The sequence below is a fragment of the Salarias fasciatus genome, chromosome 6, assembly GCF_902148845.1.
Source record: "Salarias fasciatus chromosome 6, fSalaFa1.1, whole genome shotgun sequence".
NCBI lineage: Eukaryota > Metazoa > Chordata > Actinopteri > Blenniiformes > Blenniidae > Salarias > Salarias fasciatus.
The window spans coordinates 12,656,096-12,672,254 of record NC_043750.1 but is presented as its reverse complement, the minus strand read 5'-3'; the positions used below and the strand labels follow the sequence as shown (position 1 = coordinate 12,672,254).

The window sequence follows — 16,159 nt, the reverse complement described above, 5'->3', positions numbered from 1 at the left end:
ACAATTTTGTTATATTTCAATATATCCTACAAAAAAAATTCGCCATTCAGCAATTTTGTATGGATTTGTTGTCTTTTTGTCAGTTTTTTTGTTTTCCCGGTTGTTGCGTTTGTGCATTGTGCGTCTTTAATCTCCAGCAGCTCGGCCTGGTCCAGCTGCAGGCTGTGACCATCAGTCAGCTGCTTCCTTTTAGACCTCCGCCCACAACAACGCAGGAAATTGAAGGATTTTCTTATCTAAATAAAAGCGAGACCCGGTCTTTACTTTGCGGGGCAGCATCATGAACCGGTGCCCCCGTCGGATTTTAGTGCGCGGCGTGTTTTCTGGCTTCTCCCGCCTCCTCACACACACGTCTGAAGCCGCGCTGGCGCTTCTCGTCTCGAGGAGAAGGATTTTATTGTGAAATCCTCTCGAGCGGACTCGATGCGTTTGACTAAATCTGACTTTGGGGGTTTTCCGAGTAGAAATGTCCGACTTTGTACCTGCCACGAACAGGCAGGCTTCTCCTCGACGGCGGAACGGATGTTCATCTTCATCCTCCTCCTCTTCCTCGTCGGCGTGACACCTGACAGCTGTCGGTGAGTTTCATTCACAAATATCTCCGCCACTGCTCCTCCGGCCGGCCGACCCCCGTCTGCAAAACAAACCCCCTCATTTGGATTCCCAGCTCAGCCCCGTGGAATAAAATATGAGGATTTTTTTTTTTAAGTCTCTTCAAATGTCAGAGCACTTTAATCTGGATTATGATTATTAAAATGTCACTGTGTGATTAATGAGACAGGATGAGGGTCGAGAAAGCACGAGGGGAATAACGAGCAGGTGAATGCGTTTAATACCTGATTAGTTTCATCCACTTCTATTTGTGAACTGTTTATATAAAAACAGCAGCACTTATTGCTTCATCTCGTCTATAGATTATGAGCTCATAACAGGCTATAAATAACTTTAAGTATGGGTTAAGCAAGACAGAATGTAATGTTTAGAGTGTAAATAATTCAGAAGTTAAAGAGTTCTGGGGTCACTTTTTGGGAGGGTTAAAACTTTCAAGAGCTTCTTTTTTTCTCCTGCAGCAACTAATTGACTTGATCCATATATCTCTAAGCTGGTGCAAGCTCTTTGTTATTATTAAAACGTGTTATCATTCTGTTGTTGAAATGTAGATATATTTTATAAGACTACAGTTTACTGAAATAATCATCAGCCTGTCTTTCTCAGAGATGTCCAGTCTGCAGTGAACCCAGGGATATTTTAAAAGATATTTGGGTCTGGTGGACAAAACCCAACTTGTTTATGATAATTTTAAAAATGTCAGATCATCTCACCTGCATTGGTGTGATATTTGGAAGATTTACAGTATTAAAGTATAGAAGTAAATGCAAGTGGTTTTTTTTTCTGCAATCATTAGTTTATTACTAAACTTGCATATTTTAATTAGTTTTATCCTTAATTATTTATTTGGTTGTAAAGTTGAACATATTTTAATTTGACAGTTGTACCAGTTAAACTTTTGTGTGTGAAATTTGGGGCTGTGGGCTGAATGAAACAAACTTTTAATAACTGAGTGCATGAAACTAAATGATGATTTATAGGCCGATGAGTTTTATTTAGTCACTGAGGTCAAATATACAGCAAACATGAAAATGGTCATTTATTTAAACAATCCACTGCTTTCATGGTCAGTTTTGTGTCAAACAGACTTTATTGGTACAGAACTTTTTATACAGGCCAGATAAATTCACAGTAGGGATTAAAACAGAGGCAGTGGCAAAATAAAACCAGTAAGATGATTAAAAACAGACTGAAAAATCTTAAATAATCCCATAATAAATTGAGGTAATGGTAGGTCAGATGACTTTTAAGAGATGAAAACAATTGTTATGGCAAAAATTTGAACTAAGGACACTGAAATACGAAGTAAACAGACAAAACACACCATTAGTAACAGATTGGTGGTGTTTATCTCTCTCTCTCTCTCTGTGCAGTGCAGCGGCCCCCTTCAGCGGTGGATGCGGCGGGCCCCCAGCCACAGGCGGCCCTCCCGATGGTCTCCCCCACCATGAAGGCCCTGGTGGACGCCGTGTGGGCCGTCTGGAGCATCGGCGCCTCTGTTTACGACTACATCCACACCAGCGCCATGGAGGAGCGCATCCACGCCCTGGAGGACGTGATCACCGTCCACCAGTGTGTGATCGGGCTGCTGTCCGCCTGCGTCGTGGTGCTCTTCACTTACATCCTCCTCAAGAAGCCCTGAGGGGCGCGTGAGGAGGTGGGCCGTGGTTGATGTGGTGGACTCGAGGGGAAGCACATCAACAGATGGAAGGATTGACTCTACAATACTTCTGGGTACATTACAAAGGCTCAAAGGAGCCGTGGGCATTTTGTGCGTTTAATTTCAGAGGGTGCGTCTCATTTTTAACTGTCTTTAGTTTAACAGGGTGCAGGGACGGTGAAGTGGCACCTTTTTTTTCAGAAAATATCCTTAACGATCAATAATCCGGGGGAAAAAAACTATCTACACTTCATCATAGATGGTTTTTATGATCATAAAAGATTAGTTTTAAAGCATTCTGATTTTGTAATTTCATGTCAGTGGCTCAGATGTCACAGTAATGATTTAATCTTAAGCGGTACAAAGCCTTAGAGAAAGCCGTTCGGATCACTGTGGGACTGTAAATCAGCAGCTCATCAGAGGACAGAAAGCCTGAATGGCTGAGTAAAATACAGCTTTAGCACTTTTGAATATTTTCTCATATTAGCCCCACCACACACTAATATTTCACAGTGTCAACGGGAAACATCATCTGGTCATTCTGCAGCCAAGAAGCTCAATATTTCAGTAAAACCAGAACATCTGCCAACCCTGCCAGCCACCGATCAATCACACGCAGCGAAAACTAGAATCACAAAGACACCCGGATGACTCATTTTATAAAAGGGATCTCTTTTTTCTTTCTGAAAATATGCTTAATTGTAAAAACTGCTGCCTTAATCAATGTATGATTTTTACAATTACACTAATTTCCCTTGGAGTTTGTCTGAGATCAAAGCTGATATACCTTGTTCTTTTTTCTTAAAAAGATGCATTGGTAATTCTGGTCCACTGTCAAATACGGTTTGTTTGTTTTTTTTTAATATCCTGTTAGAAAGAAAAGTACTGTTTCACTTTCCAGCCTCACATTTTCAATTTTATGAACAGTGACATTAATGTTTAACATCAATAGCTCCTTTTGGTGCTTTCACCATATTTCTATTTTATTATCTCATAACTTTAATGCACACTCCGCCACTTTAGACTTACAGAAATATTAAGTGTCCTTAAAAATCACATTGATCAAATCGATGGCCACTGAAACGCTTGATTGAAGTGTCTTTACTTTATGCTCCTGCTGCGGCACATTTATGGCGTTTCTTAAAGGAAAACCTTTTGTAATGCGTGACTTTGAATGTTAAATGTTCAGATTAAGCTAATATGACCCATCTGGCAAAAAGAGAAGTGTTCTTCATGTTTCTCTGTATCAGATTGATCATTGCCACAGAAAACCGTAGAGCAAACGACAGTTTTTATGCCATAAATCCAGAATCACACCTTTATGTGCAATAAACATTCAACTTTATTTAACAGGACCTAAAATGGTTACATATGTTTGAACATCAGTCTGGTTATCACCTTCGTTTGACTACAAAACCCAAACCTGAGAAACATTCCACCGCCGGCTCAGTGAAAAGTGACAGGAACGCAGCAGGAACTGGATTTGAGGAATCAGAACGGCAGTTCATGAAAACAGGTTTTCCCCACGAACCACGTCCCGCTTCTGAAACGACGGGCCTTGTTGGTCGGCGCTCGTCTCTCACGAGTGTCCGGTCTGGATCAGAGTGTACTTGGAGGTGAATCTCTCCACGCTCTCCCCTTCCAGAAACTTCATGGCCCTCCAGTGGATCTTGGCGCAGTGCTGCGGCTGGCCCAGCGGGCCCAGCTCCTCCTGGATGTACTGCAGCCACAGATCTGCAGGAAACATGACAAGACGTTCCCGTTTGAGGTTGCTGATGACATTTTTCTTTAACCTTTAAACTGTTTGGGCATTAGTGTCATAATGAGTCACTTTGAATGTATTTTAACAGATCAAATGTTTAGTTGGCTGTACCGACATGTTTTTAGATCACGTGAAAGTTCGTCTTTCGTTAAGATGCATACATGGAAATCAGCCACCTGTGTTTAACAAGATGTAAATAAACGGTTTTCGCCGAGTCCTGCTCTCCTGAAGGTTTTCTGGACTCCACTCACCCTCGTCCGAGGTGCCGAACTCCTGCAGCGCCCTCTCATAGTAGTCTCTCAGATTGTTCATCTTCGGCGTCTCCTGAAAAACGGGATCGTTGACACACTCAGGATTGTCTTGGCTCAGCAAGCAATTACAAAAACAGCTCAGAGTTCACCGGGTGTCCCCGGGATTGCTTCATTTTTTTGGTGGGGGGGGGGGGGGGGGGGGAGAGAAAAAGAGTGGTCTTTTGAAACAGTTGGAAAACAAAGCGCCGATCAAACTGAGCTCTGTGATTGTTGGCGAGTCCGACATGAGGCCACTGTGAGTTTTAACAGTCCTGCTGTAACTTTTTCTCTTTGGGGGGAAAAATGGTTTAAAATGAGAGTGTGTTGGTTTCAGAGCTCACACACACCGCATGCGGCAGGAGATACGTACCTGTTCTTTCTCGATTTCGATCATTTTTGTGAAAAAGGCCTTGGACAAGGGCCGGTTCTCCTGTAAGCTGTAAAAGAGAGAGAAAAAAGTTCCACGTTTTCATCACAACACGCTCAGGTTCTGGGGTTTATCTTCCCGTCAGCAGCTCGCTGCGTCTCTGCATGTGAGCTCGCCACGGTTGTTTGCTTTCACCTTGTGAAGATCTTTCTGGCTTTCTTGTACCCTCCGGTGGAGTAGGACCAATCGAGGTAGCGCTCTTTTATCTCCATGGCAACAGCCGCCACTGCAGACAGCAGACCTCTCTGGAAACGAGCGGGAGAACAAACCGTCTGCGGGGCGTTTTCTTTTCAGAGGTTAAAACACTACAGGCTCACAAAGCGCTTTTTAATCCGCTCCCGCTTCATCTCCGGCTGTTTATTGTTCGTCGAGAAAACGTTACCGAGGAAATTTCCCCCCGATTTCAGCTCGGAGTTGTGTACAGAACCCAGCGCAGTTGTTCGTCTGATGGTCATTCATTTTTCATGGCGCACTTCTCCGAGGTCGGCGGCTTTACCAGCCGAGCCCTTCGGTGCGCGCTAACAGATAACAGCATGTCTGGATGTGATCGGCGTTGGAGCGGACGGATCATCGCCGTGTGGACGTGGGCTAACCTGGAAGACGGCCTCCGTCTCCTCGGGACTCTGGTTGTCCGCGCTCCACTGCAGCTGCAGCTGCCACAGAGGCAGACTCTCCTGTCAGGACAAAACAAGAGTGTTTCACTCTTTACCTTCAAAGTTATTTATTACTGCATTGTTATCACTAGTTAACAATTTGATCGACCAGCTGTGTGACATTTGGTTTTTAATGTGCAGAACTGGAAGGGCTTTAACTCGTCGTTTCTTGCTCAATAACCACTCGACCTCCGGTCAGGAGTTTGGGAAGAGTTCATGTGGGAGACGGGACAGAAACGGCAGAGCCGTCTCTCCAGGGACGGGGGTGCCGCTCAGCGGAAAGGACAGGAGTGTGACGGTAAAGTTCAAGCAGTGCAGGCTGCTCAGTCCGGTCGTCATTGCAGCATTTCCCTCTTTGGGCTGATTTCCAGGAATTTCAGCATTAGTCTACATTGTTAACAGGGGAATTACAGTATGTGTCTGTGTCTGGACATGTTGTGAAATACTAATAAATAATATAACAAGCATGTCTGCAAAAACCTCACCGTGCAGGTCAGGGTGTCCCTGGCAGCGGCACACTGGAGGTCACTGGAGGTCAGACGTTTCACCTCTGATATGACTGGTGGAGGCTGCTTGTTGCAGAGACTTTGGATGTTTGTTTTGTTTCAGTTTTGGTAAAGATGAGGATTAAAATGTTCCATAAATGTCATGCGGCGAAGCGAACCGGTCCTGGGGATTTGTTACCATCAGTGCATCGTGGGAATCGATAACGGTGAAGGATGGATTTGTTGATTTACTTGCTCTGTGGTAAATCGTGGCCGAATGATGTCTTTTAGAAACGTGGTCGACGTGTTTTGTGTTGGTTTAGATGTTGGTGCGTATAAAGAGGCTATTCAGCTGCTCCCTCAGCCGCGGGTCGCCGCAGTGCCTCACTGCAGACTTGGCCGGTTTTTCCACCAGATGCCCTCCTGCCACAAGCAGGATTCAGTCCGAGAGCTGAGGACAGAGCGTCGTCTGAAGGCCGAGCGGCGGAGCTCTCACTGCTGCAGCTGTTCACTGGTAGATCACTCTGATCTCCTTCACCTCACCCGTCCACAACATGCCCCCCAGGCCTGAACACTCCCTTAAGTCCCACTTGATTGATCAGGGTTTCAATCGTCTGATGGAGCAAACAGACTCTATAAACTTCTGATAAGGATTTTTTCCAGTTGACTTTTGAGACAATAACTGAAAATGGAACAAGTTATGTGCAATACTCCTTTTTTTTCCTGTTCACCACTAGCAGAGCAAATGAGCAACCTCTGAGGTCTTCCAGGTTAAAATGTTCAGAGTCCTGATCCCGGTGAGACGCCGTCTTGTTTTAGACGTCTCAACATTGTGAAATGTATTAAATGATGCAATACTTGAAGTGGAACTGAAGTGAAATATTGAATTGTCCCCGCATGACTGTCTAGACAAAGAGGTTTAAAAAAAAAAAAAAAAAAAAAAACATATTTTGCAATAATATTCACAAATGTCAGCACACTATGATTTTTGATCTCCTCCAAAATTTGAATTTCGTTTTAAAGGTACAATAAAAGAAAGTATAGGAATTTGAATGAATTGCTTTGAAACCCAGATTTTAAAAAGCACATAAAAGTGACAAATATTTTAATTGTATTAGTAAAGAAAATACTTCAATACTTTTTTAACATTACTTGTGTTTTACTACAACATCCAATGAACTCCGAAGGTTAGTAATTGGCTGAATGTATCATATTTAGCAAATTAAGACTGACGATACATGATTATTAAACTGGGTTTTACCATTTTATACAGGAAAAAAGAGATCATCCATTATTTAATTACAAAAAAAAAAAAAAAACTGTATTGACAAATCACACTTGGGTTTGAACCTTGTTGATTCGTACGCACTGAAAGTGGTTTGTTTGTGACACGTCATGAGTTTCTCAGCACTTCTCTGCTGCGTGGTATAGAAACATCAGACTGCTCGACGTAGAGCGCACAAGCACGAGGGGCTTTATCACATTTCCTAACGCTAATAGTGTTTTTCTTTGGAGAAAAAGGCTTGCACAATGAGCAGGGTGTAGTAATCCTCCTCACACAGCTCCGTCTCAGGGCCGCGCTCTTGTGAAAGCCTCACTGCGGCACTAACAAGCCGCTCTGTTCACCGCGGCTCAGTAAAGGTCTGTATTCAGTCGCACGACGACTTTACGTTTCGTTTATACCTCCACATAAACGCATCTTTACGGTCTTTCATATGCAGACAGAGGAAGCCACTTGAGGAAATGAGTATTGTGGAATGGAGGTCTAATTGGGCCAAGGAGATGGCCCACTTCCACGGCTCGGCGCTGGTGGCGCGAGCGTGCGTTCTCTCCAAGGACGACAATTACACTGCGCCAGCGCAGGAGTGACTCCTCCTGCCTGGAACACTGGCAGGTTACTGAACTTGATGTGACTGAGAGAGAGAGAGAAAAAAGTGAGGGCTTTTGTGTGTGTGTGTTTGTGTGTGTGTTTACCTTGGGATTAACGTGTGTGAACGCGTCCTGGAAAAGCCGGCCGACGTCGCCGCTCCCCAGCTGCACGAGCGTCTGCAGACTCAGGCTCCACAGCGGCAGCGATTGGCTGAAGCGCTGCGTGGCTGCCATGGCAACGCCGGCTGCTCCCTCAGCATCGCCCAGCGAGAGCAGGATCTGCAGCTGGTCACACCGACAACAGCTGTTACTCCACACACGGCCAAATTAGAGGTAGTCAAGAAGTGTTAGACTTTAATTTGACATTTCTTCGGCCTCACTGCGGTTTGGTTCGACTGCAGCTGTAAGTTTTGGTCACAAAAAGAAGGCCGGGTTGAGTGAAATTGAAACAGTACGAATAAAAAAAAAAAAAGACACACTGGCTCAAACTACTAAAACCTTAACATCTTCTTTTCTAACCTAAAGAGCAAAAGCAAATGAAGGGGAATAAAACACTCCTCAAGCATCCTTGACTAAACGCGTGCTCGACACGAGTCTTCAAACCACGAGGTCACCGAAACATCCTGTTTATCTCCGATCCTGAACCGCAGAGCACGGTCGGCTTTCATTTCTCGGCACGTGCGCCGGCTGCCTCTGCGTTTCGGATGCAAACACTGTTCTCCTCTCTGTCGCCGCCGCCCGCGGAGGAGACGACTCACAAGGTTTTGACTTTTCGCCGCACGGAACAAAACCCCGCTTTGTGTGAACGGACGGCTGACGAGTCCCGCTTCGAATCGGACGAGGCCGGGGCCAGAGGGCTCCCCGTCGCTAACGGCCACGGATTTAATGGAGGCTCTGTCTTACCCAGTCCTTGTAATAATTCTCCTTCAGCAGCGAGGAGTCATGCGCGCGCCGCAGCACTCCCAGCAGCCTCTGCTGCCTCTGTGACACAAACCAGCAAAAATGCACAAACAGTTTAACAAGTAGGCTGATTTATTTTATAAACTTGATATTGAAAAAAAAAAGTTTTTTTTTTTTTTTTTTTTTTTTTTTTTGTTTAACTAAAGCGTTTGCTCACTTTGTCCTGCAGCTCTTCAACGTTGGTCTTCCTCTTCACTCTCTCCAAACAGAAAGCGACGTAGCGGCTCCACATCGGCTCTGGAGAGACAACACACGAGATGAACTCCTCAGAGAGATGCAGATTTCATTCATTGACAGACTGTCTTATTACGTTTCTCTTGTTTTATGCAGAGGGTGTTAAACGTGAGGCCCGCGGGTCAAAACAGGCCTGCTGGGATTCATATGTGGCCATCAGGATGACCTTCCGAAGTCATGCTGGAATTTCAATTTCTTTCCACCACTATAATACAAACTGAACCTCTCTCGGCATCTCGGTCAGTGGGGTGAATTAGGCAGAAAGTGAACATTATGTTATGAAGGTCAGTGTTGTTGGATGTGAGTAAACTTGGTTTGGGCCTAACAGTGATGGATAAACTGCGTACTTGTTCAGAGTCGTGACCTGAATGTGCCCTGCAGCGATAACATTCGGTTCAACAGCGGCTGCAGCTCGAACTGGAGCTACAGCAAACCCTGCTTTCAGCTCCGACCTGTGTCGAGGCTCTTGACTCCTTCCTCGTACACCTGGCAGCACCGCTCCTCTCTGCGGTTGACGTCCGAGGCGCGGCCTCTGGCAGTGTGAAGCTCCTCCCCCGCCGTGGGAGCGTCCAGCTCCCTCCTGGCCATGAAGTCCCAGGTCACGCTGTCGCTCGTGTAGTTCGCCAGCAGGCTGGAAGCAGAGAGGAAGAACGGACGTGAAGCCACGTGGGGCGACGGCGGGACGGCGGGGATGGAGGTACGCTCTTGTGGATGAACTTTGAGTCTTACTCTTGCAGAATCATGTCCTGGAGCTCTTTGGTGAAATCAAAGATGGCTGCTACGTTCAGAAGAGCGATGACAAACTCTGCCTCTGTGGAGGAAACAAGATTTGTGAGTCACAGATTAAAACTTATCAGCTAACAGGATATTCAATGAAAACACAAAACTAATCATGGCAGAGGAAAATGAATCACGATGCAATGCAAAAAAAAAAAACACTGTCTGGACTCTGGACAGTGCTCTGGCTCTCCGTTCTGTCTGTGTGGGAAACTGAATAACTGAACCATCCCAGTCAGTGATCTGGTAGATGACGTTAGCAATATCAACACTGGTTTAAACACCAAGTAACACTTTTGATTCCAATTCTCATCTCAGCGGGAGATTCTATGGAACAGATCAGAGATTTCCCTCAGTTAGACATTTTGAATATAAACCACATATAAATATATATAAATTTACAGAAACCCTTTTTTATTTCTGACAAAAAAAGACAAGATCATTCTGTCTTTTATGCAAATCCATCAAAAAAATCATACCTTTGATTTTCCCTGTAGCGTCTCTGTACACGACCTCGGCCAGTTTGCCGTTCAGGATCTCGGTGGAGAACTCGTATTCGCCCTGCGTGGTGCGAGGAGCCGGCGTTAAGACACGCCGTGGGGCTTCTGATCATGTGAGTACCGTCTGATTGCATGTTTGTGCTCGGTCTCTGCAACACTCACCAGGTCCACCTGCGCTTTGTCCAGCTCGGCTTTCTGCAGCCTCAGTTTCTCGCTGTGCAGCAGCTCCATACGGAAATACTGAAACGAGAGCCGCCAGAGGACCGTAAGCATCACACCACACACATTCTTTATTTTTCACTATATCGCAGCATAAAACTGAGTAGCTTTAGATTTAAATCGAACACGTGTGGCGTTTTTTCACCTCCTGGTAGACTTTCTTGTTGTCTGGGTGGAAACGCAGCGCTCTCAGAAACAGGTGTCTGGCACTCTCAGAAGAATTTCTATCTTCCAGCTCAGACTTGGCGGCCATGATCCAAAAAGCTAAAAAAAAAAAAAAAAAAAAAGTTAAGACAACGTCACTACTTCACTACCATCTACACGCGACAGCAGGCGAGTTTGAATACAGAATATCTGTACCTGGTTTGTCGGGATGAATGGCGAGCATGGCGGAGAACACTTTGCTGATCTGAGCTTTGGTGCCCTGAAGAGAAACCAGAGACAGATTTTTACCGTCAAACTGAAAAGTGGAAAGCCTGACGCTGATCATGTCATCTTTACTCACCCATCTCTTGCAAAAAGCCACATGTGAGAGCCAAAGCTGCGCATCATCCTGTGAGAAAAGAAGACACGAGACTCTTTTACACATTCATTCATTCATTAGGCACATCATTCCTTTTTTTGTAAAAACAACTATCTGTGAAGTGGATCTTAGAAGCAAGAAACATACAATTTACAGGAAGGGAGCAAACGGCAATGGATTTGACCTCTATAGCTAAACTTTAAATAAATCAATGTGTGTGACGTGAAGTGAATCCGGTGATGACTGGAAAAACGAAACATTACAGACTGAGTTTAAGTGCAGATGTTTGAGTGGAGCCACTCAAACACGACACAGTACCTTCCACTTCTTGGTCGCTCTTCGGAAGATGCTGTTTATCCTTTCGATTATCGGAAACTCGATCTCCTCCCGTTTGAACTTGTAGTGTATGTGCTGCAAATGAGAAGTTAACCACAGTCAAACAGCGATCAAATGTCCTTTCCAGCTGCCATATGTTCACACGCAGGGTAACGAGGACAGTTTATACCTCAACAGGATTTCTGTATCAATACTTTAATGCATCTGCAGTACATGAAAAGTTAATATGTAGTGATGCAACGCGTCATCTCACCGCTCTTCTCTTCTTTATCAGCTCCAAAATGTTGATTTCATACTGCAGTAAAACAAAATTTAGGAATGAGTGCTTGAAATGCATTCATGGTCTGTTTCTCCCCCCCTTTCTTTCAATCCAGCGCGAAAACATCCGACTATAATATCCTTTTACCTGGATGTATGCAATGAAGTCGTCTTTGTTCACAATCAGCCTGTGGAGCTTGTACTCCAGAGCAGTGGCTCGCTTGATTATGGATCTGGAAAAAAGTGAATGTTTGTTACTTAAAAACATAGTTTTCTTGATATACGTGTCTCATGAGACATTCTTAGAAAGAAAAGAGTGGCGTGTCTGAGTAACAATTAGGGCTGCACGATATTGGAAAAAACTGACATTGCGATTTTTTGGGGGCTTGCAATATATTGCAATATATATTGCGATATTAAAAATAGAAGAATTTTCACCAGATGACCTGAATAGCTGTATTTGGGGAGATGGCCACTTGAGAGAAATATGTGGTGTTTCATACCGCTTGTCGAGCATGCAGATCATTTTTTTAAATCCCTCTTTAATGATCCACGGTGTTCAATGGCACCATGTCTTTCGCTAGGTAAAAAGTTATTACATCCATGATTTGTCGATGCTGTTTGGAGTTCCTATCATACGGTGTTATGCCGGCAAAGGCTTCTGTAATTGTCCTGGAAATACAGGAGCTTGTGATGGCGTTTCAAATGGTCCAACAGGTTTGACGTATTACCTCGTGTTGAGGCAACCACGACGAGGCACTGTAGGCAGAGAACGTTTTTTTGTTCCGTATCATCTCTTTTTTTATAGCCGAAATACGTCCAAATTTCACATGTTGACCTTCTTTTGAGGACTAAATCCTCCGTTGCTTCCTCCTGCATGTCACCTGTGTTCAGAGTGTAGCCTGAGAGCGGCCCCTCCCCTCTCCTCTCTGCTGTGGAGGAGGGAGGGGGGCCGGTGAGTGCCAAGCAGGAGGGAGGAAGAGAGTGCGGCTGTGCAGAGCATGGAGCTTGCTGCTTTTACGAAGCAAAACAAAAGTTAAAAGTAATAATAATAATAATAATAAAAATATTGCACATCCTGCGATGTGACTATTGCACATGTGCACATTGCGATGGCGATGTTCAAACGATATATTGTGCAGGCCTAGTAACAATCTCAGAGTACGATAAGAAGGAAGCAAACAATTATATTTGCGCTTAATTTACATTAACATCGAGGTGTTTGAAAAATGTCAGCTCAGGTGAGAATACAGATATTTTATTTGCTTCCCAAACAAACACGATCTCGTGCGTCATGCAGGAGCATCAGCTTCCATTCGGCATTTGTTGGATTAATTGTTTTAGTGTTTTGTTGCCTCAGGTTTTTACTGGTATCACTTTTGTCAACACACTCTGTGAACTCTCTGAATAGTCACCATAAAGCAGCTTTGTGTCCTTCAGGTAGATTTTTATTTATTTTTTATTTTTTTAGAAAAAACGAGTCACTATTACACAGCATCTTTAGAAAATGGAATCTATTGCATTTCCAAGAAAATCAATAGAGACAGACAAACTAAATACAAACGAACACCATGTGTTCAGACATGGACTTGCTGTTTTGCATTTACTTTGACAGACACCCCCCTCCCCCCTCAATCCACTGTAACTTTGTGTCCCCTATGCATTTCTTTTCACCAGTTCTCTCTGTTTGGCGCTGTTTTGCTGCTCTCTGTGGTCATTTCTTGATTAAATTTGCATTTTGCATGTTGTGTATTTGTGTTTGCGGTCAGTGTGTGTCTGGAACCGAAACCCCGGCTGGACCGTGACCATTTCTCAGGCTCAGACTCACAGAGCTGGAGGCTGGAGGAGGCTGAAGGAGTTCACTCACGATGTTTACATGTGCAGTTTATTCCAGCTACACCTGAGTGTGACTCCGCTAAGCCTTCGGTGGCGCTCTCGTCTTCGCCGCCGCACACATGGACGAGAGCGGAATGGTTTCCTTGTTGAAGTCATGTCACTTCTGCCATAATGGGTGGTGATTTGCACTCTCACAGCTTGTCAGTTTGGGGTCTTTATGAGTTGTCCCATCATGCCACAGACCACAACAACAGCTGGCAGCGAGCTGAGACAACATGAATTGTGTCTCGGTATCCTTCCAAAAACAAACCGCCGGTTTTCAATATGTTTCCAGTTTGCAGTGAAGTGGCTCCTTCTGTCTGAGCTCCTTTTCACCTTTTGACATGCTGTTTGACTTTGTTTTCCAGATTTGGTTTGGAGCTTTGGCAGACAACAACTCAGCCGCCCTTTACAGGGATTTCAGTCCCGTTAACCGGGCGTGTTAACTTAAATCAGGTCCACATGTTCACAAGTCCAGTTCATCTCAGACACATTCTTCATTTCTTTATAGACTTCATGTAAACATAGAGAGAGACTGAAAAATCCATGTGTTATTACACAAATCAGACTGCTGGCATGTGTGGTTTGACCTTAACATTACTTACAGAGTCTGCAATACAGTCATATTCGTGAGGGAACGTGTAAAGTTTATACTCAACCTTCTGCTCCAGAAGAGCATCTCTTACCTCACCCTGCCTCAGGATGCTCCAGGATGAGAGGGAAGCTTTCAGTTGGATGATTTTTACCGTACATGTTTTGTTTTGGTATTTAACTTGTTTGTCCACCAGGAGGCCTCACCTCCTAGTGAGACCCCTCTGTCCTTCAGTCTCATAACTTCTTTCAGGGTTTTGACCATTAAAACCTGCTCCTGTGTGCCTGTACATAGTGTAGTTTAGATGTGACTCTGTTTTGACTTCCCTCCACGTGGTATGCTCCTCACTGTCCCTAAAACAGTGAAGCCCACCACCCAATCAAGAAAACTCATCTCCAAATCATGATCTCATTCTATCAGGAATGGCCTACAGTTCATGGCCACAGAAGAGGGAAACAACCTGAAGAGAAAATCCCCCATTATACTTATTATGCTAGTACTGTGGCAGTAGACTTGGAGGAGCTCATGAGCTCAGCGTTCACTTCGTTGTCATCAGTGATCTTTCATTGTGCATGATGGAGTTAAAAAAAAAAGACAACATCATCTGGAAAATGCTGAGACAGCATCGTTCAGCTTTCACACAGGGTGTGTTTCTGACTCCAGATGAGTGCCACAGCTATCTGTGAAATGAATGAATAGTACAGTAGTACTGCATTGCCAAGTAGTCAGAGAACCCCATAATAATTCACATTGGAGTGATACCTGCATCACCTGACATTTCCATCATTTCTGTCTTGACCGCCAGTTCTACCACGAGCTTCATGGTAAAACAACTTGTTCTGAACCTTTCTGGGTTCCATGAAGAGACTGTAAGACGTGTTGAGAAGTCGTTCTCGTGTTTCAAAAAAAAAAAAAAGCACAAATCCTCAACTTCCCCGCCAAATAATGCCAAAAATAAACCATTTATTACAAAAATGCCGCGTTTTAAACACAGAGTATTATCGAATAAGGGCCAGGTGTTGACTTTTTGCTCGGACAGTGACTGTGGATTTCTTCTTACTTGACTTCTTTCTGGGTGAACAGTCCCACTCGCTCCAGCTGCTCGAGCTCCGGGATCCGGTCCTCGATCCGCTGCTGAACGATCTCCGCCATCGACCCGACGAGCCCGCTGCCGCTTCAGTAACTATCCAATAATAAACACCTCAGCGACTTTTAACCTCGTCAGACAGAAAAATCTGAGCCGCAGACCTACAAACACATGCGGGCAAGTTGTGAACGAACTTCCGCGAACGTCAGGCGGAAACGGAAATACGTCATATATATTTCAAAGAAGAGCCGAAAGAATTTTTTTTCACAAAAAAGTTTTCAAATTGCTGAACCATTACGCGGAAACCTTAGGTTATACCTTTTTTCAACGTATATTAATTAATTTATTTTTGTGTATTTTCTTTGTTGTTGGCAGTGGCGTATTTAGGGATGTTTGAGGGGCCTGAAGCCCCTGTCAGACAGTACTGACAATCATATTTCTATTACTTATTCTTTGTTTGCAATTTTGCTCATTTTTTGGCACCGCTGTTTGTTCTATGAGTCTCTATAACTGTAAATTTCTCCATGTTGAGATAGTCTATTCTGTTCTATATGAAGAATAGATTTGCTCATAACTGGGTAACATTCATAAATTTCTCTGACAGACAGAACAGTTTGCTGTAAGAGGAGGTTTACAGTTTCAAACTAGTCTTAGAAACTGTGCAGAGACTACATGCTTGTCAACACGAGGCCAGCTCAAAAGAGGAGTTGGTTGATGACAGGATTGTTCTTTATTTAGTGACAGTTGTGTTTAAAGATGTGTAAGATTAGATCAGTACTGACTTCTTACTACATGTATATGACACTGGCACCACCTTACTTTTTGCTCTTCAACAGCAGTGAGACAAAGTGTGTGGTTTTCATAAAGGACCCTGTTATTGTAACGTGTCACAGTGCAGATTTATCTGGATTGAAGTTCATGATGATCACAATCTTTACAAATAGAGTTATTTCATTTCTTATTTTTTCCCATTCAGCACCCCTACTTTGAAAGAAATGTCAAATGCAAAAACATTGCTGTGCTTGTAGTGCTTGTGTTGAGCA

At 44.0% G+C, this 16,159-nt stretch overlaps 2 protein-coding genes across 5 annotated transcripts in view; one reads left to right on the top strand and one right to left on the bottom strand.

Moving 5' to 3' along the window:
• Positions 1 to 3,604: 3,604 nt before the first annotated feature.
• Positions 3,605 to 15,308, bottom strand: utp6 (UTP6 small subunit processome component). Its single transcript, XM_030092980.1, has 19 exons — positions 15,090 to 15,308; positions 11,711 to 11,795; positions 11,558 to 11,599; positions 11,287 to 11,379; positions 10,951 to 10,998; positions 10,806 to 10,869; positions 10,591 to 10,709; positions 10,389 to 10,466; positions 10,206 to 10,287; positions 9,679 to 9,760; positions 9,402 to 9,580; positions 8,873 to 8,952; positions 8,659 to 8,736; positions 7,861 to 8,040; positions 5,342 to 5,422; positions 4,884 to 4,993; positions 4,692 to 4,758; positions 4,283 to 4,355; positions 3,605 to 4,003 (listed from the first exon to the last, which is right to left on the bottom strand). The coding sequence occupies exons 1-19, from the start codon at positions 15,179 to 15,181 to the stop codon at positions 3,849 to 3,851; spliced, it is 1,788 nt and encodes a 595-aa protein (XP_029948840.1). The 5' UTR covers positions 15,182 to 15,308; the 3' UTR covers positions 3,605 to 3,848.
• The window catches only part of suz12b (SUZ12 polycomb repressive complex 2 subunit b), a 22,198-nt gene continuing 15,549 nt past the window's right edge, over positions 9,511 to 16,159 (top strand). Inside the window, exons 1-3 of one of the 4 annotated variants that reach the window (XM_030092976.1) lie at positions 9,511 to 9,646; positions 10,224 to 10,339; positions 10,413 to 10,491. The gene's annotated coding sequence lies outside the window, so the exon portion shown is untranslated. Of the gene's footprint in view, positions 9,781 to 10,211; positions 10,340 to 10,412; positions 10,492 to 16,159 lie in introns of those variants that run through there. The other 3 variants (XM_030092977.1, XM_030092979.1, XM_030092978.1) reach the window with 3 other exon arrangements.

Excerpts from the sequence above, each read along its gene's own strand:
- utp6 (XM_030092980.1), bottom strand. The coding sequence starts at position 15,181 with ATGGCGGAGATCGTTCAGCAGCGGATCGAGGACCGGATCCCGGAGCTC. Across the intron at positions 11,380-11,557 it reads TGATAAAGAAGAGAAGAGCG|CACATACACTACAAGTTCAA; the intron begins GTGAGATGACGC and ends TCTCATTTGCAG. Across the intron at positions 8,737-8,872 it reads TTGAAGAGCTGCAGGACAAA|AGGCAGCAGAGGCTGCTGGG; the intron begins GTGAGCAAACGC and ends TTTGTGTCACAG.